We start from the raw sequence: 27869 nt of genomic DNA, 5'->3' as shown, positions 1-27869 counted from the left end.
TCCAATTTATTGAGTAGGGTATTGTTGGCTATTTTGTAAATGACATCGTCGAGGATCGGTAGGATGGTCAGTTGTACGAGGGTGTTTGGCAGCATGAGTGAAGGATACTTTGTTGCGAAAAAGGAATCCAATTCTAGAGTTAACTTTGGATTGGAGATGTTTGATATGGGTCTGGAAGGAGAGTTTACAGTCTAACCAGACACCTAGAATATGTGGACAACTACCTAAGTAAGGACCGTCCAGAGTAGTGATGTTGGGTGGGCGGGCAGGTGCAGGGAGCGATCGGTTGAAGAGCATGCATTTAGTTATACATGTATTTAAGAGCAGTTGGAGGCCACGGAAGGAGAGTTGTATGGCATTGAAGCTCATCTGGAGGGTTGTTAACAGTGTCCAAAGAAGGGCCAGAAGTATACAGAATGGTGTGGTCTGCGTAGAGTTGGATCAGAGACTCACCAGCTGCAAGAGCAACATCATTGATGTATACAGAGAAAAGAGTCGGCCCAAGAATTTAACCCTGTGGCACCCCCATAGACTGCCATAGGCCCGGACAACAGGCCCTCCGATCTGACACACTGAACTCTATCAGAGAAGTAGTTGGTGAACCAGGCGAGGCAATCATTTGAGAAACCAAGGCTATCGAGTCTGCTGATGAGGATGTGGTAATTGACAGTCGAAAGCCTTGGCCAGGTCAATGAATACGGCTGCACAGTATTGTTTCTTATCGATGGCGGTTAAGATATCGTTTAGGACCTTGAGCGTGGCTGAGGTGCACCCATGTACAGCTCTGAAACCAGATTGCATAGCGGAGAAGGTGCGGTGGGATTCAAAATGGTCGGTAATCTGTTTGTTAACTTGGCTTTCGAAGACCTTAGAAAGGCAGGGTAGGATAGATATAGGTCTGTAGCAGTTTGGGTCAAGAGTGTCCCCACCCCTTTGAAGAGGGGGATGACCGCAGCTGCTTTCCAATCTTTGGGAATCTCAGACGACACGAGAGGTTGAACAGGCTAGTAATAGGGGTTGCAAAAATTTCTGCAGATCATTTTAGAAAGGGTCCATATTGTCTAGCCTGGCTGATATGTAGGGGTCCAGATTTTGCAGCTCTTTCAGAACATCAGCAGACTAGATTTGGGAGAAGGAGAAATGGGGAAGGCTTGGGCGAGTTGCTGTAGGGGTGCAGTGCTGTTGACCGGGGTAGCCAGGTGGAAAGCATGGCCAGCCGTAGAAAAATGGTTATTGAAATTCTCAATTATAGTGGATTTATCGGTAGTGACAGTGTTTCCTATCCTCAGTGCAGTGGGAAGTGCTCTTATTCTCCATGAACTTTAGTGTCCCAGAACTTTTTTGAGTTTGTTGCAGGAAGCAAATTTCTGCTTGAAAAAGCTAGCCTTGGCTTTTCTAACTCCCTGTGGATATTGGTTTCTAGCTTCCCTGAAAAGTTGCATATCACGGGGGCTGTTCGATGCTAATGCAGAACGCCATAGGATGTTTTTGTGTTGGTTATGGGCAGTCAGGTCTGGAGCGAACCAAGGGCTATATCTGTTCCTGGTTCTAAATTTATTGAATGGGGCATGCTTATTTAAGATGGTGAGGAAGGCATTTAATTTAAAAAAAAAAAAAAACAGGCATCCTCTACTGACGGGATGAGGTCAATCTCCTTCCAGGATACCCGGGCCAGGTCGATTAGAAAGGCCTGCTCGCTGGAGTATTTCAGGGAGCGTTTGACAGTGATGAGGGGTGGTCGTTTGGTCGCAGACCCATTACGGATGCAGGCAATGAGGCAGTGATCGCTGAGATCTTGGTTGTAAGCAGGAGAGGTGTATTTAGAGGGCAAGTTGGTTAGGATGATATCTATGAGGGTGCCTGTGTTTACGGCTTTGTGGTGATACCTGGTAGGTTCATTGATAATTTGTGTGAGATTGAGGGCATCAAGCTTAGATTCTATGGTGGCTGGGGTGTTAAGCATGTTCCAGTTTAGGTCACCTAGCAGCCAGAGTTTTGAAAGATAGATGGGGGCAATCAGTTCACATATGGTGTCCAGAGCACAGCTGGGCGCAGAGGGTGGTCTATAGCAAGCGGCAATGGTGAGAGACTTGTTTTCAGAGGTGGATTTTTAAAAGTTGAAGTTCAAATTGTTTGGGTACAGACCTGGATAGTAGGACAGAACTCTCCAGGCTATCTCTGCAGTAGATGGCAACACCGCCCCCTTTGGCCATTCTATCTTGTCTGAAAATGTTGTAGTTAGGGATGGAGATTTCAGAGTTTTTGGTGGTCTTCCTAAGGATTGCTTCCGCAGTCTGAGTGTTCTGCTGTGTCCAGCTTAAGGGATGTAGCATCTTTAAAGGGGGGGCTGAATTTACTGATTTAGCCTCGCTTTCAATCATCCTCATTGGGAAATGCAACTGAGAATGAGATTTGGGTCTTGAAGGTGGGCTTTGTGTGTGTGTGTGTGTGTGTTCACACGTGGGAAGCATTTGTATATTCACTCAGCAAAAACAGTACAGTTAGTCACTCACCCTTCTAGATAACTTGAAACAGTCTAACCAGGTATTGTGTCTGGAAGTAGGCTAGCTAACTAGATAGCCAACTTCTTTCGCCAATTGGCTTCAGCTGGCGGGTCTGCAACCATGGCAAAATAGTTTTGACTTTGGATGGCCTATATGTGGGACTGTCAATATATTACACAACATAAATGGGACAACTGATTGCCCCTAACTAGCCCAATGGGGATATCCAAAGTCGAACCAAATTTACCATGGTCAGTGTCCTGGGAATTACGAATATGTCTTGTTCTCTGAATTGACGATCACCCAACCGAAGGAAAACTGTTACGTACCCTTTATTCCGTGACATACTCTTTTTTTACCTCCTAATAATCTCACAAATTTCAGTTTTGGAAGAGACCTGGCTTTATGACCAAAATTCTTACTTACCATTAATTGTATTTATTTGTAGTCAATTTTGACACTAGAATAAATGTTTCTGACTCATATCGATGCCACAGGCTGTGTATTTTTTTTATTTTTATTCAGTCGCTCTTTAAACTCTAACATTGTAACTGTATAACCAGAACCATATTCTACAAGTTAGCGACTCATTGAACCTCTCCTCTCCTTTCAGAGGGGGAACCTGACTGCTCTGCTCTGTGGAGAGGGGGGGCTGGTGCGCTCCCTGGAACAGTTCCTCCTCCACGGCTTTAAGTCCTCGCGCCTATTTCAAAGGAGTGTGTTCATATGGGACTTTGTGGGTAAGTGTGGGTGTGGGCACAGAATGTGTTGTGTAGTAATGTAATTTGTCTCCATCTAGTGGCTAATTTGACAAGTTAAATGTTTAATTATTCAGTGTGTTAGTGCAGCACAGCATGATTCACCTAGTACCCCTAGTAAACAGCATCATCATGTCATAGAAATTGAATTTCTAGCGTTCTAGTGTATGATTAGTCACTCTATTTCCATGGTCCCTGTCCTTCTGTTTCACACACGCAGAGAAAGTGGTGGTTTCCATGGAGACTGCGGATCAGATGGGTGACTTGCGTGAATCAACAGAACTATGTGACTCGCTGTGTCACTATGCCAACGCCATCAACGCTTCACCACGGAACATCGGAAAGGAGGGCAAGTTCCAGCTGCTGGTCTGCCTGGGAGTCAGGTGAGAGGTGAAAGTTCAAAGTTCAAACGGCAATGGAAAGGGAGATGGTAGGGGCCAAGAGGATCTAACTTGTCACAGAACATATTTTGTAGAACAGATATGACTGTCTGTCATGCAGAATAGGGAATAATTCCAGCTCTATACATCCTATTTCTTTCTTCACTTACTGAACGTTGCATCTTTCTGAATAGGCCCCAGTTGTGTAAGACTGTGCAAGTATGACATGACAGATGCATTCTAACAGGGCCCTCTAATGAAAAATGTGAACGTCACCATTCTGGTGGTTAATTCTATCAGTCCTGAGTGACACACTTTCCCTTTCCCTGTAGCCCCTCTGAGCACTCTGCAGCCAGAGTGGCCTGCAGCAGGACTGGTCTCCAAGGCCTCAGTCACAGACCTGACCCATTTACATCACACACTGTTATTTCAGCCAGGAATTTGGGCTGCTGGAGGCCTGCAGCATTGGGGTGGTCAAAACCGTGGCGGTCGATGTGGCTTTAAGATGAGGGAGGACGATTCCATTTTTTTATTTATGAGCACGGCATTATTTCTGTTACAGCATATTGGATGGCTGTCATTCAAATTCCATTCCAATGTGACATTGACATTTTCCTTATACCCATCATGAGGTTGCTACAACCTAGCCTATGACTGAAAGTAGCTGGACACAGCTCGAGAAATCTGAGGTGACCGACAGTGACACATGCGCAGATGGTGACATTCAATACCGCTTTGCACACTCTTGCCTGCATCTCTGATCTAGGGTGTAATCATTAGTCCCACTGTTGCAAACAAGAGTTTATATTGCTTCTCTTTTTAAGAAACGCTTTTCAACAGAATCTGCAGAATGAAAACACCCCTGATCACACGTAAACACATTTTACTTTCATAGCAGCCACGCTGTATTCCTTCTCGCATCTATGCACGCTCTTCTCACCTTTTTCCCTTTGCTTGTGGACTTCAATGCACAACACATCAGCTGTATGAGACCAGGCCAAAAAAAACTTTCCAAGTTTCCTTTTTTGCCCTGCTGGCAAAAAAAATGTAAAACCAAAAGCTTACCTTGGAAGTGTTTGTTGTGTTGGATAGTTATAGCCAGCTAGGTAACATAGCATCACTCTTTGTTTGAGTAGGCTAAACTAGTTAGCTGCATTCGCTAGCTAAGTAAGTGGAAGAAGAGAAAAATCTTAAATGTATACAGTACCAGTCAAACGTTTGGACACACCTATTCATTCCAGGGTTTTTCTTTATTTTTTTATTATTTTCTACATTGTAGAATCAGACATCAAAACTATGAAATAACACATGGAATCATGTAGTAACCAAAAAAGTGTTCAGCAAATCAAAATATATATTTTGTATTTGAGATTCTTCAACATCGCCACCCGTTGTCTTAATAACAGCTTTGCACACTCTTGGCATTCTCTCAACCAGCTTAAACCATCAAACTGTCTCTCGTGAGGACCGCCAGTATTTAACCAGTATGTCTACCACGGCATTCTGCAGTGATATGCCATCCCATCTGGTTTGCGTTTAGTGGGACGATCGTTTGTTTTTCAACTGGACAATGACCCAACGCATCTCCAGTCTGTGTCAGGGCTATTTGGCCAAGAAGGACAGTGATGGAGTGCTGCCTCAGATGACCTGGCCTCCACAATCACCCAACCTCAACCCAATTGAGATGGTTTTGGATGAGTTGAACCGCAGAGTGAAGGAAAAGCAGTCAACAAGTACTCAACATATGTGGGAACTCCTTCAAGACTTGTAAAGCATTCCAGGTGAAGCTGGTTGAGAGAATACCAACATTGTGCAAAGCTGTCAAGGCAAAGGGTGGCTACTGTGAAGAATCTCAAATATAAAATATATTTTGATTTGTTGAACACATGATTCCATATGTGTTCAGTTTTGATGTCTTCACTATTATTCTACAATGTAGAAAATAGTACAAATAAAGAAACCCTGGAATGAGTAGGTGTGTCAACTTTTGTGTGTGTACATATTGATCTCTTTCTTCTTCATTTTAGGGGAAATTCATTTATTAAACTCCTTTCTCTCTCGGAGTCAACTACTCACCACACGTTATGCAGTGCTAGCTATCTGTAGATTATGCTTTCAGTACTAGATTCATTCTCTGATCCTTTGATTGGATGGACAACATATCAGTTCATGCTGCAAGAACTCTGATAGGTTGGAGGATGTCCTCCGGAAGTTGTTAACGTTACTGTGTAAGTCTATGGAAGGGTGTGAACCATGAGCCTCCTAGGTTTTGTATTGAAGTCAATTTACCCAGAGGAGGACGGAAGCTAGCTGCCCTCCGGCTACACCATGGTGCTACCATACAGAGAGCTGTTGAGGCTACTGTAGACCTTCATTGCAAAACAGTGTATTTTAATAGATAATTTGGTGACGTGACTATATTAGTATAGTTTTATCTAAAAAGGATACCCTTTTTTTTATGCTTCACAATTTTCTTTTGTTTATGAAATTCACTGATGGGGATGGTCCTCCCCTTCCACCTCTGAGGAGCCTCCAGTGTAATGTAGGATACATAGCTGGCTGAATAACTGGGTAATGCCTTGTTCAGGCTGGTACCTACCTGGTAGTTAACTAAGAAACTATGCGGAAACAAGGTACCTACGTCCCAAGAATTCAACACAATTGCTAAACAACCTGTTACCAAATGGTAAATATTGACGTTTGTGTCGATGAATTTCAAGGAAACTGAAATGTAATAACTATGCAATTATTAAAAACAATTGTTTTTAATAAGTAATAATTTCTAAGTAACAGGCTGTAAACTCAAATGTAACTAATAATAGTTTTATATACAATGACAATTCATCTGGTTTGTTAATGGGTGTATATGGTCTAAACTTGATACATTTTCCTCATTCCATTTCATGCATTTGAGGCCTAATGAAAGGCGCTATATAATTAAGCAATAAGGACTGGGAGAGTGTGGTATATGGCCAACGCAGAGTTGAATGGGGCATGCGCAACGCAGAGTGGACACAGCCCTTAGCCGTAGTATATTGGCCATATACCACAAACCCCAGAGGTACCTTATTGCTATTATAAACTGGTTACGAACGTAATTAGAGCATTAAAAATAAATGTTTTGTCATAATCGTGGTATACGGTTTGATATACCACAGCTGTCAGCCAATCAGCATTCAGGGCTCTTACCACCCAGTTTATAAATGCAATTAATTCATTAAAATAAACTAAAAACAACACTTGATTTGAAGTAAGTGGTCTGAGGTGCTTTGGTACACCTTGGAGCTTGCTTTTGAAAACGTGGCTTTATTACGATCTAGTCTTCTATATGTTGCATCTATATTTTCCTGAGACAGAATACCTACCTAGCTAGATAGAAACTGACCACTACTGGAAGAATCATCGAATTAAACCCACAAAGATTGTGCTGACTCAATTGCTTTTGTTGAATTTAAAATAAAATGCAGACTTGCATCTATGAGAACCTAGTCAACAGCTCCAGGTTCAAGTTGGTTTCCGAGCCCCAATTCCTGACCTTAACCATAAATGCATATCACTTTTGTTCTACACAATGCATTTCTGCTTGAGTGTTGCTCCCTCCTGAACAGACCTGTGGAGAAAAGGATTTGACCTTTAACCCTGTGTGTTGGCAGGGACCGGCTGCTGCCCCAGTGGCTCCACCTATTGGCCGAGTGCCACCTGACGGCTGTTCAATACGAGAAGTCAGCGCTGGTCCGGGATCGTACCGCCGTCGACACTCTCTCCCGTGTCCTCCACACCCTCCACGAGTTCCCCATCGCCCTGGAGACTGCCCTGGTCAAGGGGGTGGACCTCTAACCCCACCGCCGCTGAGGACATTGAAATGGTGTTTTAACCCCTATCCACAGACTGCGCAACGCACACAGGGTGGCTGGGCCTCAATAGTGTCGTGACTGCCTCTCCATGTGTCCTCTCCTTCAGTTCCACACCGATCATGACCGGTGTAAGTAAGAAGTGTTACACAAGCCCATCATTGGGTCATCACTTCAATCCTGTCAGATCTAGTGAGGGAGAGGACACGAGGACAGGAAGTCATTTTAGACAATTGAGATGCAGCCAGCAGAGCCTGCCTGGTCAGAACTGGACAGCTGAACTCTCACGACAAGAGAGGAAATGACAATGGGAGACCTTTTTGGGGTGCAAGTCTATGAGGGGATGGAACACCGAAGACAAGCCACTGACCTGGCAGCTTCTGCAGGCCTATTGCCTCATTTGCTGATGCATATGTCATATCCATTGAAGTGACACTGACCATACATGCATGGATGGGTGCAACTTTAATTTTCATCCCCTCGAGTTTTATTATTGGAATGTGATACAAGCGAGTTGGCTGTTTGGAGTGTTTATCCGAATATATATATATATATATATATAACTGTCGCCCTCACTTCTAAAATGAAAGTTGCGCCCCTACGTACGTATAGGAAACGGTGTTGCGTTTCTTATTTTCCTCATTTACACTGTGATCTGTCTCTTGGAGTGAGGCGGAGTGATTCCCTTAACCAACCAGCTTTGATGTCTCAGCTCACACTGTGAAGGGCAAGGGAAAAAAAAGAGTTGTGATGAACTTTGACTCCACCTACCTGTCCTGCCCCTACTTAACCCAAGTCGTATTGCTGTTATGCTTGCCCTTGGCATATAAACCTGACATGCATGGCCATATCAGGGGTGTATTCACTATGAACCAAACAGCTCGAAACGAGGAGGGACTAAACTGAACGCTCGTTATCGTTGCAAAACATTTTTGCAACGGTTCGCACCGGTGTGCCCTAATGAATACACCCAATGTTTTTCCTTTCTCTCAGTGATGCAGTCAGTCTCTAGCTACAGTTATTCTGCTGCCCGATTGTCTGCTGTATTATTATGGTATGGACATTGTGAATGGATTATTTCTAATCTAAAAAATAATGGAGATTAAATTTAGTTACTCTGCTCAAACTGGTGTAGATTTTTGTTCGCCAACACTTGATAATAACTTTCCCGAATGAACCATCATAAATGCTTTATAAACTATAAATGTTATAAAATGCTTAATGTAATGCTTAGTTTATGAATGCCTTTCATGAAAGTTGATGTAAAAACTATCTTTAAATTGTCTGTGCAGCAGTTTCCTGGTCCTGTACATCAGAGGTTTTATTTGACTGACTGAAGCCCAAGAACCACTACTCTACTCAATGTTCCCTGACTCGGCCCTGTTTCTGTAGGCCGGTCTGTTTATCGTTCTATAGACTTTGACTCCTCCTACAGGATCATTCTGGCTTTGCTGACAAAAATATAGAAAATATTGGTTTGAAATATTGAAAATGGTCTTTTGGTCAATTAAAATGTTACGTTTTTTTATATACTGTGACTATTTGAACGTTGCTTTGTAAGAAGTTGTCCTTCAGTCATACAATGTTACCATAGACTTTTCAGTTGGGAGGGGGTTCTCTCTAAGTTTTTGTTGACAGAATTGCATTTTGTTTTCTAAATTGCTTATTTAATTGTAATTGCTTGGTCAAAACATTGAGGTTTTTCTTCAAAAACGAGCTTGATATTATATTGATATTACATGTGGCTTTTTTGTTGATAAGATGGAAATGTCGTCATCTGCACTATTCTTGTCAAACCCGCAAATGATGACGGCTCTAGCTTATTATTATTATTATTAGAAAGCCTAATATCAGTTAAGTACTAATCTATTATTTTCAATATTAATGAATTGTGTTAAAGATTAAAGTCTCTGCTAAGATATAAAACTGACTTTTAGTTTTGTCTGGTAACATGATTCTCACAACTGTAGGCAACGATGGGCCCTATCATTTGATGCCATGGTTGGTTATGTTGTTTTTTAAATCATGTTTGTTTGGGCATACATTAGGCCTAGTTAGCCTTTACTGTCACAAAATGGCTTTAACTTTGACCATCATAATTGCACAAGCCATCTGGCATTCCATAGTAAAAACGATTGGCTCCGCCTCTTTGCTTACGTTCTCCACTGTGCCATAGCAACGAGAGACGAGCCCCCTCTTCCCGCGCAATGTTCCCATCCTTATAAGGCCAGCAGACCGCAGACGCACTGAAACGTCAGCCATTTATGCAAATTAGGTTGATTGAAGAAAATCAGAAAATGGAGGCGTTGATGGGGCGCACGCGCAGTGAGTCCACAACTACACAGTCCCAGACACAGCCAGCGAGACGTCAACAACAGAAAGCTGGTTGCTCGTGAATTGTGAGAGTAATTACATTGTAACGACTCGTGTTCAAGGTTATTACTTTGTATCAACTACGTTCGATTTGCATCAAGGTAAGAATTGTGTTGGCTATTGTTCAAGAAGCTACTCAAACTGTGCAAGCTTTTGGTGTCTGTTTGCTTGGCTATTGTAGGCTATGATTCAAAACAAGTAAGCTCGAGTTGTTGTTCACTTGAGGGAGAACAATTAACATTGATGTCACCGTTAGAATTAAGCATTTATATGCCTACTATGTTACCACTTCTTTTATAGGCTAGTTTAAATTGAAATAATAATTGGTGAAACGATTGCAACCATGTTTAATGCAGATTTGGCCCTAAACGCATTGTATTCCCTTGACTGTTTAGCTCTATGCATTGTACATTATTGTATGGTGTATTGATTATTAATTCGTTTTAATTGTGATTTTTGAATAGGTGAATTCATAGCTTCTAATTCCATTTTTAAGTTTGCAATGTTGAAATATGCATGTTCCGTTTCTGATTAATGACTGCATAGTATACTGATGCAACTAATGCCCAAGTTCGAGCTCCCATCACGCCCACCCGAGATGAGTTTATACGCGATTACTCCGTGTGTCAACACATTCATGGATGCGTCTATCACGACAAAACAAGTAGTAGCCTAACCAAATGATGGCAAGGTTCAACCACAATTCAATAACATTGAAGTACGTTGTCACTGTTAACCGAAGCGTTGAACTTGGTGCGTGTTTGGAGGTGCACTGGCCAGTGACGCGGCATCGCTTAAATAACAAAGGGTAAAGATCACATTTACAAGACTGTTCCGATGTATGATTGTATCGTTTTGGAGAGGAATATGTCCGTTTTCTGAAATAAGTTTGATAATGCGGTTGTGTCATCGACAATCGAGTTTATGGACTGGTAGACGACCGACGACGGGTTGAAAGGTTCCGTTTAAAATGGGTGCGCATGAGGCTGCTCGTGTGCCATGCTTCCTGGCGAAAGTGGGCGGTGAACGTATCGATTTACAGTACTCTTTCCTCGTTGGAAAGGTTATTTTTTTTAATCATGACCGAAGAGTTTTTAGTTTTTAAACAGTCAGTTTGAATGATTAACGATGTTAAGTCCGTTTTACAACTTTAAAATTCGAAATATTTCGCACATGATAGCGCATCACACACACCGCCCTCATTCCCCCTTCCCCACCTTTGAAGTGTGTTGCCATGTAGAGTTACCGCACACAGGCCTACTGTATTATCCTGCTACTGTCTGTGGTCGTACCACTGCATTGTCAAGAGACCCGAAGGACTGCCGCTTCGATGGCAAAACAAGTAGCATGGGGGGCGCGGCTCACGGTTTTGCCGCATGATTATTTTGAAGGCCTCCGTGTGCTTAGTGATGGGGTTTGCATGTCAACACAAGATACAATCTACTTTAAATGTAGATTAGAATTAAACCATACCCCCATTATTTTTTTTAAATAAACATTTTTTTAAACAATTTATTGCACCAACAATTTATTGCACCACGAGGTATTCACACAAGCAGGTCTCATCACATTAGCCTCTTTCATTCACTGGTCAGGCGGGTCTGTCCTTTAGCATCAAAACCAGAGTTTACAGGTTTGCCCTAGCTTATGATGTGTTGTATTTTGCCATATCGGTGCGGGAGCTATGCAAATCTCAGAGGGCGATAAGAGCGCGGCGGCAGGGGGACATTATCTGTCTGACGTGCAGACAGCTGACCTATATTCAGTCCCATTTGGGTCAGAGTATGGCGCTCACTTTCATCTAGCGCGCTTTATTTCGCGAACCGTCTAAAAAATATTGAAAGTCAGCTATATCAACCATCTCCATATAGAAACACATTGAAATGTTCGCTTGTTGTTCCGCTGGTTGGTACACAAGCTGAATATTTTGCATAACGTTTGAATAAGCCATTAATAGGGAGAATATATATGACCTCAAAATGTAACAGGCATGTAGGCTAACCATCGCCTGTTATAGGCCAATCCTTCTCATTATGATTATTGCATATATTTTTTCCATTTTAATAAACTGCAAATTGCCTTTGCTGTTTTGTTTTCGAAAACAGATGTTTGGCTTTCACAAGCCGAAGATGTACCGGAGTTTAGACGGCTGTTGCATCTGCCGCGCCAAGTCCTCCAGCTCGCGCTTCACGGATAGCAAGCGGTACGAGAAGGACTTCACGAGCTGTTTCGGGTAAGCAAGAATTTCTGACAATTACCGCGGCTTTATAGTCTATTTCCACGTTGTAAAAATAGAATGACTGTAGTCTGCTGCAGGCATTGTACAAAATATAGTTGTTGTTTTTTTAAATAACGGAGCGGAGTCAATGAAATGTCACATTCAGTTCTGTTTCCATTGCGTATGCAGGAAACGGGTGTAGTATTTCTGCATCCCAAGCATACACACTCACAATTACAAAAGTGTCCCTATGAGTTGACAACTACATGTGAATTAATCTAAAATGGTTTTAATAAAAATAAAATATGTCCTGGTAACCAAAATGTAATGACATTCGGAACCATAATATTGACATGGTTCACATTGTCCTGCTTAACCCATATTTCACATGTTTTCCCCTCATGTAGATTGTGTGAAACTCGGTCTGGTGAAATCTGCAATGCCTGTGTACTCCTTGTGAAACGATGGAAGAAACTCCCAGTGGGGTCTAAGAAAAGCTGGAATCATGTAAGCTCCACATGTCTTGATCTCCTCTTCACCACTCACCTGTCTGTTGAAAATGGTTATGAATAACACCAAAAAGAGAGGAGCTCCTATCCTCCCATCTCCTTTTCTTTCTTATCCTCCTCTCTACACTTCTCTCCCCTCCTCTATTATCTTAGGTGGTTGATGCCCGAGGAGGCCCCAGCCTAAAGATGTCTTCCAGGCCAAAGAAGCTGAAGTCCCTCTCCAAGAGAGCCAGGCCAAGAGAGATCAGCCGACTGCAGAAAGAGCTGAAGAGAAACAGTAAGTCCTGTTATCAATGCAACCATAAACATAATGGGGTTTGACCACTTCAGTAATAGATCAATGTAACCATAAGGACCCAATCTCAGTGCTTTTCAGGTGCTGAGGCACTGAGGTAGGTGAAATTTTTTTCATTTCACAAGTATCCTTGTATTGTAGCCTAACCGCATGTAGCCTAGCGGTTAGAGCATTGGGCCAGTAACCAAAAGGTTGCTAGTTCGAATCCCTGAGCCTACAAGGCAATTAACCCTAATTGCTCCAGTGTCGCCATTGATAATGGCTGGCCGTGGCCCCACTTTCCAAGGGTGTCTCAGGGGGAGTTGGGATATGCAAAATAGCACATTTTCAATTCACGCATGCATATTATACACGCTTGTATAAGACAAATATAAGCACCCACCTAATTATTATGTAAATATTCTGGCGGATGAGATGTTTCAAACTTTGTGTGACATTCCCACTCTGAACATACCCCTGCTGCGTTCTACCAAATAATGTACACTACAGTATAACTTACTTCATCTATGGTTCTACCGCCTCTCCAGACTCTGATGCCCACAGCACCACGTCCAGTGCCTCGCCGGCCCAGTCTCCCAGCTACAGCAACCCCTCAGACGAGGGCACTGACACAGAACTCTCCCCTAGCTCCAGCCGTTCCCCTGTCTTCTCCTTCCTGGACCTCACTTACTGGAAGAGGTAAGGCTGGAGGATCTTCCCAGTAAACTACACTGAACAGAAATATAAACCCAACATGCAAAGTGTTGATCCCATGTTTCATAAGCTGAAATAAAAGATCCCATAAATGTTCCAAAAAGCGTATTTCTCTCAAATTTTGTGTAGTATTTTGTTTATGTAACAGTATAGACTTTACGTCCGTCACCTCGCCCCGACCTGGGCGCGAACCAGGGACGCTCTGCACACATCAACAGTCACCCTCGAAGCATCGTTACCCATCACTCCACAAAAGCCACGGCCCTTGCAGAGCAAGGGGAACCACTACTTCAAGGTCTCAGAGCAAGTGACGTCACCGATTGAAACGCCACTAGCGCGCACCACCGCTAACTAGCTAGCCATTTCACATCGGCTACACTTACATCCCTGTTAGTGAGCATTTCTGCTTTGTCGAGATGATAATCCATCCACCTGACAGGTGTGGCATATCAAGAAGCTGATTAAACAGCATGGTCATCACATATGTGCACCTTGTCCTGGGGACAATAAAAGGCCACTCTAAAATGTGGAGTTTTGTCACACAACACAGATGTCTCAAGTTTTGAGGGAGCGTGCAATTGGCATGCTGACTGCAGGAATATTCACCAAAGCTGTTGCCAGAGAATTGAATGTTAATTTCTCAACCATAAACCGCCTCCAACGTCGTTTTAGAGAATTTGTAAGTATGTCCAACCGGCCTCACAACCGCAGACCATGTGTATGGAGTCGTGTGGGTGAGCGGTTTGCTGATGTCAACATTGTGAACAGAGTGCCCCATGGTGGCAGTGGAGTTGTGGTATGGGCAGGCACAAGCTACGGACAAAGAAAACAATTGCATTTTAATCAATGGCAATTTGAATGCACAGAGATACCACCACAAGATCCTGAGGCCCATTGTCGTGCTATTCATCAGCCGCCATCACCTCATGTTTCAGAATGATATTGCACGACCCCATGTCGCAAGGATCTGTATACAATTCGTGGAAGCTGAAAATGTTCCAGTTCTTCATTGGCCTGCATATTCACCAGTCACCCATTGAGCATGTTTGGAATGCTCTGGATTGACGTGTACGACAGCGTGTTCCTCTTCTCGCCAATATACAGCATCATTAAACAGCCTTTGAAGAGGAGTGGGACAACATTCCACAGGTCACAATCAAAAGCCTGATCAATTATATGCGAAGGAAATGTCGCTCTGCATGAGGCAAGTGGTGGTCATACCAGATACGGACTGGTTTTCTGATCCATGCCGTACTGTTTTTTAAGGTATCTGACCAACAGATGCATATCTGTATTCCCAGTCATGTGAAATCCATAGATTAGGGCCTAATGAATTTATTTCATTTTAATGTTTTCCTTATACAGTGGGGCAAAAAAGTATTTAGTCAGCCACCAATTGTGCAAGTTCTCCCACTTAAAAAGATGAGAGGCCTGTCATTTTCATCATAGGTACACTTCAACTATGACAGACAAAATGAGGAAAAAAAATCCAGAAAATCACATTGTAGCATTTTTTATGAATTTATTTGCAAATTATGGTGGAAAATAAGTATTTGGTCACCTACAAACAAGCAAGATTTCTGGCTCTCACAGACCTGTAACTTCTTCTTTAAGAGGTTCCTCTGTCCTTCACTCGTTACCTGTATTAATGGCACCTGTTTGAACTTGTTATCAGTATAAAAGACACCTGTCCACAACCTCAAACAGTCACACTCCAAACTCCACTATGGCCAAGACCAAAGAGCTTTCAAAGGACACCAGAAACAAAATTGTAGACCTGCACCAGGCTGGGAAGACTGAATCTGCAATAGATAAGCAGCTTGGTTTGAAGAAATCAACTGTGGGAGCAATTATTAGGAAATGGAAGACATACAAGACCACTGATAATCTCCCTCGATCTGGGGCTCCGCGCAAGATCTCACCCCGTGGGGTCAAAATGATCACAAGAACGGTGAGCAAAAATCCCAGAACCACACGGGGGACCTAGTGAATGACCTGCAGAGAGCTGGGACCAAAGTAACAAAGCCTACCATCAGTAACACACTACGCCGCCAGGGACTCAAATCCTGCAGTGCCAGACGTGTCCCCCTGCTTAAGCCAGTACATGTCCAGGCGCGTCTGAAGTTTGCTAGAGAGCATTTGAATGATCCAGAAGAAGATTGGGAGAATGTCAAATGGTCAGATGAAACCCAAATATAACTTTTTGGTAAAAACTGAACTTGTCGTGCTTGGAGGACAAAGAATGCTGAGTTGCATCCAAAGAACACCATACCTACTGTGAAGCATGGGGGTGGAAACATCATGCTTTGTGGCTGTTTTTCTGTAAAGGGACCAGGACGACTGATCCGTGTAAAGGAAATAATGAATGGGGCCATGTATCGTGAGATTTTGAGTGAAAACCTCCATCCATCAGCAAGGGCATTGAATATGAAAAGTGGCTGTGTCTTTCAGCATGACAATGATCCCAAACACACCGCCCGGGCAACGAAGGAGTGGCTTCGTAAGAAGCATTTCAAGGTCCTGGAGTGGCCTAGCCAGTCTCCAGATCTCAACCCCATAGAAAATCTTTGGAGGGAGTTGAAAGTCCGTGTTGCCCAGCAACAGCCCCAAAACATCACTGCTCTAGAGGAGATCAACATGGAGGAATGGGCCAAGATATCAGCAACAATGTGTGAAAACCTTGTGAAGACTTACAGAAAACGTTTGACCTCTGTCATTGCCAACAAAGGGTATATAACAAAGTATTGAGAAACTTTTGTTATTGACCAAATACTTATTTTCCACCATCATTTGCAAATAAATTCATTAAAAATGCTACAATGTGATTTTCTGGATTTTTTTTTCTATTTTTGTCTGTCATAGTTGAAGTGTACCTATGATGAAAATTACAGGCCTCTCTCATCTTTTTAAGTGGGAGAACTTGCACAATTGGTGGCTGACTAAATCCTTTTTTGCCCCACTGTATGAACTGCAACTCATTAAATCTTTGAAATTGTTGCATGTTGCGTTTTATATACATGCCCTGACCGACAGTATGGACCAGTTTCCCAGGACACAGTTTAAACCTTGTCCGGGACTGAAAATATCCATTGAAAGTGCAATCAACCCCTTTCCAGTACACGCCACACTGACGTCACTCACAGATGTGCGCGACTCTTGGCTTCAGTAAGAAAGCCATCTGCGCATTTTCAACAGCCTAGATTTACAAACAAATTCACTTTTTTTAGGTTCTCATACGCTACAATGATGTTTTGATTCTTGCTTGAACAGTTGTTAAGATTATTTTTGGTTGTGATCTTTGCAAAATACCTATTTTGGATGCAGCAGTTGTTAGCTAGAATGCTAACGCTCATTGACATAGGCTGTTGCAAAAGCTAGCGAAAGAGCCGTTTTACTGGTTGAAGTTGAACTATTTTTTTTGAGTATAATGCAGTTTATTTGCGATGATGACACAAACATTCTATTAAGCAGGACATTCATACGAGCCTTAAAAATCCAATTATAGTCCAAAAGTAGAGTGAAATTTACTCATAAGCAACATGTAAATATAGGCTTTTTTTTTTGCTGGCATTCTATAACAACTCCCCCGTGCTCTACCACCAACTTGTGTGCATCGCCCTTGTGCGGCAATGTTTGGAAACACAGAATCGGGTATATGAAGTCGAGGTTTAATCTGGGTCTGGGGAAAAACATCCCTTTCTGTCCTGCAAACTCTGACATGTAGAATGTTCATGACTGCCTTGTCCAAATGTTTCATTTAATACATTTTCCCTACTTAAAATATATATATATATATTTAATTTTTTGTTCTGGTAGATTGTCTGTACTTATTTAGTCAGTGTTTGTATTGATTTAGTGCGGAATAAATGTGGGAAGTCTTCTGATCCTTATGCAGCCTCCCATATCCATGGTCACAAGTGTTTTTGAAGTGGATTTATTCCTCTGAGAACAATGATAGTGAGGATGATAAACAGGAAGAATGTGTCCGTAGGTTGTATCTGAGTGACTGTAACTGGTTTCCTGTGTCCCCCATGTCTGATAACACTCATACAGTTTCATACAGTCTTCAGTCGATAAGGTGGTACATCATTAATTCATTATCCTTTATGGCCTGTATGTGTGTGGCCACTCTTTCCCAGTTTATTTAAAAACAATAAACTTCACACAATGCAGTGGTGTGTGTGTGTGTGTGTGTGCTGTGAGCTCATGAGCCTCCTAACAGAACACTGCATCTGTATTCTCCAGCCTGGAAGCTTCCTTGTTAATTTTCACCAGATGCGCATCCTCACCACTGCTCTGGTAGTTAGATAAAAGAGAGGAAAGAATGAATGAAAGAGAAAGCAAGAGAAAGAAAGAAAGATGAGCCATCGAAGGAGGATTTATTTTGTATTTTATATGTGCACATGCTTAGTGTCTGTAACAATAATTGTCTGTATCTCGAATGGTTGGATGTACTGTCTGTATCATAGGAATAATCCCATGCCCCTTTGCTCCTCCTCTAGGCAGAGGGTGTGTTGTGGGATCATCTACAAGGGCCGGTTTGGGGAGGTACTCATCGACCCCCACCTCTTCAAGCCCTGCTGCCGCAAAAAACAGCAACGGCAGCGGCAGGAGCTGGAGGAGGAGGAAGGGTACGAGGAAGAAGAGGTGGAGGTGGTAGAAGTGACGGAGGAGGAAGAGGAGGTGAAGAGGTCAAACAGCCAGAAGAGCTTAGAGACTCCTCAGCTACAGGTCACCATGACAACACCTCAGACCGTTGAGGAGGGAGACTGGTGACGCTGCACCACAGTGTGTGCATCTTTGAGGAAGCCTTTGGGAGTGCTTCTGGTTTACAAGCGCTTATAAAAATGAGTTAGGTCTGATTTCCTTCAGTCAACGAGCAGCTGAAAACCATTTTGACTTTTTTTTTTTTTCAGTAATTTTGTTTGTTAGTTTGGTAACTTGTGGACTGACTAAACCATCAGGTCTTGTACTTGGTATTCTCCTTGTCCTGGGTTCATGTTCGTTAGGCCGGGCATGCAACGGAAAATTAGCTTTTCTTATTGGGCAAGTCATGTAGTACCTACGTGTTGCAAATGTTCGAACACCTTTCTTGGTGTGTTTTTCTCCTTGACATGAAATGCTGTAGCTCTGACTGATCACCAGCATACCTTTTACAGGTTACAGTCGTACAGTAGCACTTGTATTATACTGAAACACATTTGCATTTATACCATTTTTTTTATTGATTCTTTATATGGGCCTGTATATATTTATATATCGGCCTCGGTTGAGAAAGGCCTATTCACAGCACCAACAGTCAATACACCACCAACAGCCAATACACCAGCCTTAATTTAGTGAGGGAAGGCAGCGCCAGTGTTTTGTCAGTGTTGGTACTAAGGGATGATATTAAAGGGACATTTCAAAAAGGTTCAACGTGACATTTATTATCTCCAGCATCACCCCAAACATCAACATATTTAAAAACGGCAGGTGTCTGTCTATGTTTTGTAGTCTTAAAGGACGCACACCATCTGGATTCCGGATGAAAAACGTTTGACATCGTGAATCTTTTTGAAAACAATTATGCGCAGGCAAAGGTTAGGAAACGAACTACCTGATCATGTCAAAAGTGTTTCTGGATTAAATCAGAGGAAGAAAAGTGTTTCTATCTTTATAACTACACAACATCGAAGCGTGATTTTCTTTTTCTCATTTTTTGAGGTGGCGCTGGAGATGATGAATATGAAGTTGAAAATTGTGAAATGTCCCTTTTGAGACCATAATAGTTAGTGCAAGTTTGAGTTTTCTCCTGCTTATTATATGTTAATGGAGGCCTTAGGCTTTCAAAATGAAGAGAAGCAACACATTAGTGAGTTTTGCATGAATGCCGAAGAAAATAACCCCTCTCATCCAAAATATCCGTAGATCAGATGCATAAGTCTAATAAGCTATTGCATGGCCTTAAAAGCATAACTACAATTTTTGTTGAAGTCTTATTCGTATTTTCCAGACATAATGCCCCGAAGCCACAAAGTATTGTTTTATTTAAAAGGGGGAACAAATTCGCAAAATTGTCTCATCTGCTGTATTATACACCAGAAAATACAATCGTGACCAGTTCAGATCATGACCTATTCCTTCTAGAGTTCTAGAGCGTGGTAAACTTTTATACTTGAGTTTTTCTTACTGTCAGTAAGGGGACAGGATGATGTAATTAACACACACACACACACGTTTTGTTCTTCTATCCTCGTGGGGACCTAACATTTATTTCCATTCCAAATCCAATTTACCTTACCGTAACCCTAAACCTAACCACTAACCCCTTACCATAACTCTAATTGTAACCCTAAACCTAACCCCTGAATTTAAAATAGCCTTTGTCTTCATGGGGATGTGGGAAATGTCTCCACGATGGAGAATTTCCATTCATTTACTATCCTTTTGGGGGTTTTCAATCCCCACAAGTATAGAAGAACCAACTCGCACACATGCATGCATACATACATACACACAAACAGTGTATCTACTGCAACAACCTAGACCTACAATGTAATGTATACCATTTAGCAGACACTTTTATCCAAAACGACTTAGTAATGCATGCATACATTTCATGTATGGGTGGCCTCAGAAATCAAACCCTCTAAGTGTTTTCTCTCCCCATGAGCACAACATTCTAAATCTGCACCCCTGTTGTCAATAAGTGTATTGTTTTTTTTTTATTGTTTTGAGGAAACGGTTTGTGTATTAGTGTTTTTGTTTTTGTTTTTTTGCAGGACTTCCACATAATTTAAGCCACATTGCCTCTTGTGGTGCTGCAGGTGTTTCAGATTTAAATGGATGGCCTACTTGTGATACATACAGTATATCAATGCTATTGATCTTTATTTAATCATTTTATACTTTTGAGGACTTATTATGTTCTGAACTTAGGATTCCTCATTCCTTGGTTAGTTAAGCAACCACGATATACTAGCATACATCAAACAACCAAAGCACAATTAAATTCATTCAATTTGAAATGCAAACCTGATAATTTCAATGTATTTTGTAGGCTATTAGTGGCATTAAAAGGACACTAAAATCTGTTTGTTTTAATGAGCCATAACATAGGGAGGATTGTATGTATGTGTACATATTTAAATGGAGGGTGACGGCTTTCTAGTTCAGTTTTTGTTATTTATTTCATATTTATTTGTATTACAGCATTTTCCCCATATTACTTTATTCTGGTTTCTCACTGTAATAACTTAAAGATGTTACATTCAAAGTTTGGTAGTTCTGTCATATGATTAGCTTTAATGTAGTTCTTAAACGAGCAGTGTTCTAGTCAGAAATTCACAATTTATAACAGTATTTGTGAAATATTGGGATCAATACTTGTCTTTTTTTTTTAAATCTACATTATCGTGTAGTAATTTATTATGTTATAAACAAACATTTGATTGGACCTGTACCTCCGTATCAGGTATCCAGCCTGTTGAAATATGAATTTAATTAGATGTATATTAATAAAACTTTACTTTTCTCTCATCTTTTCCCTGTGATGTTGCATATGACCTGAATATAATTTAAGTCGACTTAGCTTTACATTTGTCATTTAGGAGACGCTCTTCACCAGAGCAATTTACAATTGTGCATTTCTTAAAATAGCTTTAGTGCTTTAGCGCTACATGCATGTATTGTTGCTATGCACTTGCATTTATTTACCAAGTTTGCTCTAGACATTTTGTATTTTTATACATGATGATGTACTTTTTTTTTTTTTTTTACTAGTCTTTCAATAAAAGTAATTTTGTGAGTTTGAGTCCGGATTTTATGTTTCTGGCATGATTATTATATTCCCAAAAACCTTGTATGCTCCTTTATGCTGTTTCAGGGCTAAATCTAGTCCCACATTCAAGATAACTATTTTATACGAGTTTCCAAGTCGGATATTTCCGAGTTTCCGAGTTGTCTTGAACGCGGCATAAACACTTATACTCGCCCAATAGAGGGGAAAAACCCTACATAAATTTAAACAATTCGTAAATTCAACACTACAAATTAGATATTTAAACTAGCTTTAGTTTTCCACCGGAAATGACTGACATGCATTTGCTGTCATGTGATAAACATTTTTCACCGCACTGAAGTGCGGCGTAGCGTTCGGTTTCCCCAAACTAAGAAATGTTTCTCTGCCACAGCCTGCTAAATTGCAGTTAGCTTCAGTTATGGAAGTGACTGACAGTAGCTTAATGTAAACGTGTATATTTCCGTTCAAGTGTTGAAGAAAATTCACGGATATAACCTGTTTGGAACCTGTCGTAAGTGTTATGTTAGCTAACGTAGCTTGTTTATGGTCTGTCTTTCTACTTAGGTAACGTTAGCTAGTATTCTGCACCACCTAACGTTTTTTAAATATATTTTTTACCTTTAACTAGGCAAGTCAGTTAAGAACACATTATTTACAAAGACAGCCTAGGAACAGTGGGTTAACTACCTTGTTCATGGGCAGAACGACAGATTTTTACATGATTAGTTATCTGGCTAAATGAACATTTATTTCTAGATGACGCTTAATGAGCCTTGCATCTTGCCAATGCCCATAGCATTTCTTGACCACAACAGGCTCATTTGTTAGCTATCTTGGTGATAAACGCATAGCTAGCTAGCCTAGTTGTTTGACATTCATGTAATAACACTTGATGGTGTAGCATTTATTTTCCAATTGCTTTCCAGCATCACCAGCACCATGGAACCCACAGCCTCTGGAATGTTCTGTAACAGAATGCTCAGTATGGTAAACGCGGAGGATGTCAACGCCATCATCCAAGCCCAAAGGCACATGTGAGTGACAAGTCTGAACTACAGCACAGTCCACATTGTACATCTGCTGGATTTATTGATATTTCTCTCTGTCTGCAAGGGGGTCTTGATGGGTGGCCTTGCACTCACTGTGATTTGTTAGTCAAATACAACCCAACATTGGTTAGCAGTCAGTGTGGGTAGACTATGGCAAAATAGGCACAGCTTTGCCACAGCTCGATACAAATTTAACACCAGGGTAGCCTAGTGGTTAGAGCATTGGACTAGTAACCGGAAGGTTCAAACCCCCGAGCGGACAAGGTACAAATGTGTCGTTCTGCCCCTGAACAGGCAGTTAACCCACTGTTCCTAGGCCGTCATTGAAAATAAGAATTTCTTCTTAACTGACTTGCCTAGTTAAGCCTATTTATCTTGCTCATTATTTGCTCCTCTTCCAGGCTGGACCGCTTTGAAAAGACCAATGAGATGCTAATCAACTTCAACGGGCTGTCCAACGTGCGGCTGCTGCAGATGAACGAACACTTCCTGCTTCACACACGCACCCTGGTGGAGATGAAGAAAGACTTGGACAGCATCTTTAGGAGAATCAGGTGAATACTAATACTAGGCAACCCCCATTGCCTTCCCACAGATGTCCTCGTTCTACGTAAGATAATGGACTACCTATAGCCCCGTCCTCTAGCATCACAATTCTCTACAAAAATAACCCCAAGCCTTACCCCCTAAACATTTCTGTAGATCTGAAAACAGGTTTAGACATTTTTGCAAACGTATTACAAAAAAAAACATTCAAACCCTTTACTCAGTGTAACAGTATAACTTTAGACCGTCCCCTCGCCCATACCCGGGCGCGAACCAGGGACCCTCTGCACACATCAACAACAGTCACCCATCGTTACCCATCGCTCCACAAAAGCCGCGGCCCTTGCAGAGCAAGGGGAACCACTACTTCAAGGTCTCAGAGCAAGTGACGTCACCGATTGAAACGCTATTTAGCGCGCACCGCTAACTAAGCTAGCCGTTTCACATCCGTTACATCAGTACTTTGTTGAAGCATCTTTGGCAGCGATTACAGCCTCAAGTCTTCTTACGCATGAAACTACAAGCTTGGCACACCTGTATTTGGGAAGTTTCTATCCTACGCCGTAGGGATGGTGCCAGGTTTCCTCCAGACGTGATGCTTGGCATTCAGGCTAAAGATTTCAATCTTGGTTTCATCAGACTGAGAATCTTGTTTCATGGTCAGAGTCCTTTGGGTGCCTTTCGGCAAACTCAAAGCGGGTTGTCATGTGCCTTTAACTGAGGAGTGGCTTCTGTCTGGTCACTACCATAAAGCCCTGATTCCAAGTTGTAGAAACATCTCAAGGATGATCAATGGAAACAGGATGCACCTGTTTCTATTTACTTAGGTAAATAAGGTTTTTCTGTTTTATTTTTTAAATTGCATAAATATCTCACCTGTTTTCGCTTTGTCATTATGGGGTATGTAGATTGGTGAGGGGCAAAAAAATGTAATCCATTTTAGAATAAGACTGTAACATAACAAAATGTGGAAAAAGTCAAGGGCTCTGAATCCAAATGCACTGTACATGAAGTTCCACGGATAAGGGGCAAGGGGTTGTTTAACAAACCCCTGGCTTATTGGATTATCTATACTCTTAGTGGATTGTAGATTTCCTCTAAGCAAACCTTATACCGACTACGAATGGGAACTTTTTCAGTCACTCACTCTCTCGTCCAATTTTTACACTCGCTCATGGGAGTAGTCACACAATTATTGCTCTAACCTTTGTTTCCTTCTGTAATGAGAACATAATCCATTTATTCATGGTTCTATTTTGTCCACGCAGGACGTTAAAGGGCAAGATCGCCAAGCAGTACCCAGAGGCCTTCAGCAGTGAGTTTGACATTTTACAGTCATGACGGCAACATTGGCAGACAAAACAAATGTTGTTTACTGTAAATAGTTGCTAATCATACATTTTTCAGTGTTTTGAGACAACGTTATGTAAACACAGCAATGGAGTGTCTTTTTGCACGTAATTCTACATACTTCTACATACTAAAGAGCCCTTTAGTTAGCGCTACACATCACACTTTGTCAAGTAACTGAATTCAATGTTTCAGTTCAATCTACTTTTATTTATGTATTTGTTTTAAATTGAACCTTTATTTAACTAAGTACAAATTCTTATTTACAATGATGGCATACCAAAAGGCCTCCTACGGGGACAGGGGCTGCGATTAAAAAGAAAGTATAGGACAAAACACACATGACCAGAGACATCACAGTAAGTCCTTCTCAGTGCCTCTCTGAGGGTACATCTTGATAGTGTTAAGTTGCATTAATTCTTCCTTTCCTTTATCTGAAATTATGAGAAAGAAATTGGACAGGTGCTGTTTTTTTTTTTTTTTACAATGAGTGTAGATGGAGGCCACTTTAGACTGAGACTCACCCTGAGTCTCCCTCTTCCCCATAGATGTCCACGAGTCGCCTATCCTGGAGGAGGACGACGACGAGTTTGATCTCATCCCGCCCAGCGTTGCCGCGACGATCACCACTGCCATGTCGGAGCAGAGCACAGAGTCATGTGACACAAGCCCCGACGTCATTTCCCCAACCGTGAGCCGGTGTTCTGAAGACCTCTCCCAGGAGCAGGCCGACACGCCTACCTCTGACCCAGCCCTGCCTAGCCCTGAGATGGGCGTGCTGAGGGATGAGGGTCCGGACTCGGTGCCTGCAGAGTAGAGCCTTCATAACCCAGGCCTAGAGCTCTACTTGGTTCCTTGCTAAGTAGAGCCTTCGTAACCCAGGCCTAGAGCTCTACTTAGTACTCGCAGAGTAGAGCCTTTGTAACCCAGGCCTAGAGCTCTACTTAGTACCTGCAGAGTAGAGTCTTCGTAACCCAGACCTAGAGCTCTACTTAGTACCTGCAGAGTAGAGCCTTCGTAACCCAGACCTAGAGCTCTATTCAGTGCCTGCGGAGTAGAGCCTTCGTAAGCCCGGCCTAGGGCTCTATTCAGTACCTGCAGAGTAGAGCCTCTGTAAAACAGGCCTAGGCCTTGGGTTGGCTCAGTAGCTGTAGATTAGATACTCCTACATACAAAAGTATGTGGACACCCCTTCAAAGTAGTGAATTTGGCTATTTCAGCCCCACCCTTTGCTGCCAAGTGTATAAAATCGAGCACACAGCCATGCAATCTCCATAGACAAACAGTGCCGGTAGAATGGCCTTACTGAAGAGCTCAGTGACTTTCAACATGGCACCGTCATAGGATGCCACCTTTCCAAGTCAGTTCATAAAATGTCTGCCCTGCTCGAGCTTTCCCGGTCAACTGTAAGTGCTCTTATTGTGAAGTGGGAACGTCTATGAGCAACAAAGGCTCAGTTGCAAAGTGGTAGGCCACACAAGCTTAAAGAATGGGACCGCCGAGTGCTGAAGCACGTAGCGCTTAAAAATAGTTGAAACACTCACTACTGAGTTCCAAATTGCCTCTGGAAGCAACGTCGGCACAAGAACTGTTCGTTGGGCACTTCATGAAATGGGTTTCCATGGCCGCGCAGCCGCACACAAGCCTAAGATCACCATGCACAATGCCAAGCGTCGGCTGGAGTGGTGTAAAGCTCGCCACCATTGGTCTCTGGAGCAGGAGAAATGCGTTCTGTGGAGTGATGAATCACGCTTCATATCTTGTAGTCTGACGGAAGAATCTGGGTTTGCCGGATGCCAGGAGAACGCTACCTGCCCCAATGCATAATGCCAACTGTAAAGTTTGATGGAGGAGGAATAATGGTCTGGGGCTGTTTTTCATGGTTCGGGCTAGGCCCCTTAGATCCAGTGAAGGGAAATCTTAACACTACAGCATACAATGACATTCTAGACAATTCTGTGCTTCCGACTTTGTGGCAACAGTTTTGGAAAGGCCCTTTCCTGTTTCAACATGACAATGCCCCCGTGCACAAAGCGAGGTCCATGCTGAAATTATTTGTCAAGATTGGTGTGGAAGAACTTGACTGGCCTGCTCAGAGCCCTGACTTCAACCTCATCGAACACCTTGGGATGAATTGGAACCCCAACTGCGAGCCAGTTCTAATCGCCAAACATCAATGCTCGACCTCACTAATGCTCTTGTGGCTGAATGGAAGCAAATTCCCTCAGCAATGTACATCATCTAGTGGAAAGTCTTACCAGAAGAGTGAATGCTGTTCTAGTAGCAAAGGGAGACCCAACACCATATTAATGCCCATGATTTTGCGACGACAAGGTGTCCACATACTTTTGGTAATTTAGTGTAGAAGCCCCAAGCTGCAGCAGAAGGTCAATGTGATTGATTCGCTTTTGAGTTTTGACCCGCTATCTGGCTAGTCAAGTCTGACTGCTGTTCACCTGTAACTGCCAAGACTCTTAGAAGAGTACATCCCTTTTGAAGATATGCTTGTCCAGCACTCTCCCCTAAGCATTGAAGAAGATACTTGAATTGGTGTTGTTTTGAAGAACTGAATCCTTTACTGCTGACCCAGGAGGACTGCCCCCCCCCCCAGTTATTCATTGTTTGTGTACACAGGAGAGTCTCTCCCTATCATTATTTGTTTAGCTTGGAAATATTGTACTCCTTTAATGAGGTGGTGAACTCTGGGCATGGGCAAGCCTATTGGAAGCCAGCTTTTAATCAATGGTTACGGCCTGCCAAAATATGTTTTTGAGTAATACATACCTCAAATGTGGTTTACCCTACTGAAACATCACACCGCAAATAGACTTTGTTTTTAAACATGTAAAATGTGAGTTGCTCCGTAGAAGAGTTCATTCAGTATTATTGTTCTCCATTGTTTCTCAGATATGCTATTTTATTTTGTTGGGTTAACTTGAGCTCAAGTACTAGGCTACATTGTTAATCTGTAAATGATCTCTCGATTTAAGTGGCTAGCTAAAGCTCTTTTAAGTGTTTATCAGTATCAAATTGGAAAAATGTTGTGTATTTACTTGAATTGCTGAAGTATATGAATTGGTTTGTTTAACAGTTAAATTATTAAAATATGACAACTCAAGCTTTTGATGTACCTTGTATCCCACCACTCTGACATGCATCTGGCACTCGAGAATACTAGACTAGCTTCTCCAAGCCCATGCTCAGCTATGACTGACATCATTACATGATTTTACAACTAATTAAAATATTACAACTACATTGATTTACATAGAAATAATGTCTCAAAGATATCAAACTCACAGCTCATTACTATATGCTAAACAAGCTACCACCTTGTGGGTTTTCATACAGTAGATGTAACTTTTTTTTGAGACCAATGCACATTTGAATCTAATCTTAGGGACCTTAGTTTCCACATTCCCCTCTGCTCCATTTGTACCTGGGTTTAGCATTTGTGCACCTTGTTGTAAAAAGCTTCCTGAGGACTATGTGTAAACCAGGCCAGGTGGGTCATCAAAATATTGTGAAATCGTCAAATAACTAAAATGGGTGCAAACTGT

At 42.1% G+C, this 27869-nt stretch overlaps 3 protein-coding genes across 4 annotated transcripts in view; all 3 read left to right on the top strand.

Moving 5' to 3' along the window:
- Window positions 1-9421, top strand: part of LOC110521259 (DENN domain-containing protein 5B) — a 42104-nt gene extending 32683 nt beyond the window's left edge. The window contains exons 19-21 of the mRNA XM_021598714.2: window positions 3118-3244; window positions 3483-3645; window positions 7296-9421. Of these exons, the coding sequence (XP_021454389.2) occupies window positions 3118-3244; window positions 3483-3645; window positions 7296-7479 (474 nt within the window). The 3' untranslated portion in view covers window positions 7480-9421. The remainder of the gene's footprint in view (window positions 1-3117; window positions 3245-3482; window positions 3646-7295) is intronic.
- Window positions 9422-9809: 388 nt separating this feature from the next.
- Window positions 9810-21370, top strand: LOC110521267 (SIN3-HDAC complex-associated factor). 2 transcript variants are annotated; one of them, XR_005040982.1, is made up of 7 exons: window positions 9810-9967; window positions 11972-12099; window positions 12492-12591; window positions 12747-12870; window positions 13416-13566; window positions 18084-18432; window positions 20346-21370. XR_005040982.1 is itself a non-coding variant. In XM_021598723.2 (6 exons), exons 2-6 carry the CDS (start codon window positions 11972-11974, stop codon window positions 18355-18357), a joined length of 777 nt encoding a protein of 258 aa, XP_021454398.2. In that variant the 5' UTR covers window positions 9810-9967; the 3' UTR covers window positions 18358-21370. The 2 variants fall into 2 exon arrangements, 1 of the variants encoding a protein (XP_021454398.2); XM_021598723.2 differs by having other exon boundaries at window positions 18084-21370.
- Window positions 21371-21597: 227 nt separating this feature from the next.
- LOC110521269 (kxDL motif-containing protein 1) lies at window positions 21598-27427 on the top strand. Its single transcript, XM_021598725.2, has 5 exons — window positions 21598-21875; window positions 22291-22398; window positions 22815-22967; window positions 24228-24274; window positions 24858-27427. The coding sequence occupies exons 2-5, from the start codon at window positions 22304-22306 to the stop codon at window positions 25124-25126; spliced, it is 564 nt and encodes a 187-aa protein (XP_021454400.1). The 5' UTR covers window positions 21598-21875; window positions 22291-22303; the 3' UTR covers window positions 25127-27427.
- The last annotated feature ends 442 nt before the right edge of the window (window positions 27428-27869 follow it).

This window comes from Oncorhynchus mykiss, chromosome 30 (genome assembly GCF_013265735.2).
Source record: "Oncorhynchus mykiss isolate Arlee chromosome 30, USDA_OmykA_1.1, whole genome shotgun sequence".
Classification (NCBI taxonomy): Eukaryota; Metazoa; Chordata; class Actinopteri; order Salmoniformes; family Salmonidae; genus Oncorhynchus; species Oncorhynchus mykiss.
This window is presented reverse-complemented; position numbering and strand designations above follow the sequence as displayed.

Coding starts and splice junctions, on each gene's coding strand:
- LOC110521269 (XM_021598725.2), top strand. CDS start 22,304: ATGGAACCCACAGCCTCTGGAATGTTCTGTAACAGAATGCTCAGTATG. Junction 22,968..24,227: donor AGCATCTTTAGGAGAATCAG/GTGAATACTAAT, acceptor TTGTCCACGCAG/GACGTTAAAGGGCAAGATCG. Junction 24,275..24,857: donor GTACCCAGAGGCCTTCAGCA/GTGAGTTTGACA, acceptor TCTTCCCCATAG/ATGTCCACGAGTCGCCTATC.
- LOC110521267 (XM_021598723.2), top strand. CDS start 11,972: ATGTTTGGCTTTCACAAGCCGAAGATGTACCGGAGTTTAGACGGCTGT. Junction 12,100..12,491: donor GACTTCACGAGCTGTTTCGG/GTAAGCAAGAAT, acceptor CCCCTCATGTAG/ATTGTGTGAAACTCGGTCTG. Junction 12,871..13,415: donor GAAAGAGCTGAAGAGAAACA/GTAAGTCCTGTT, acceptor CCGCCTCTCCAG/ACTCTGATGCCCACAGCACC.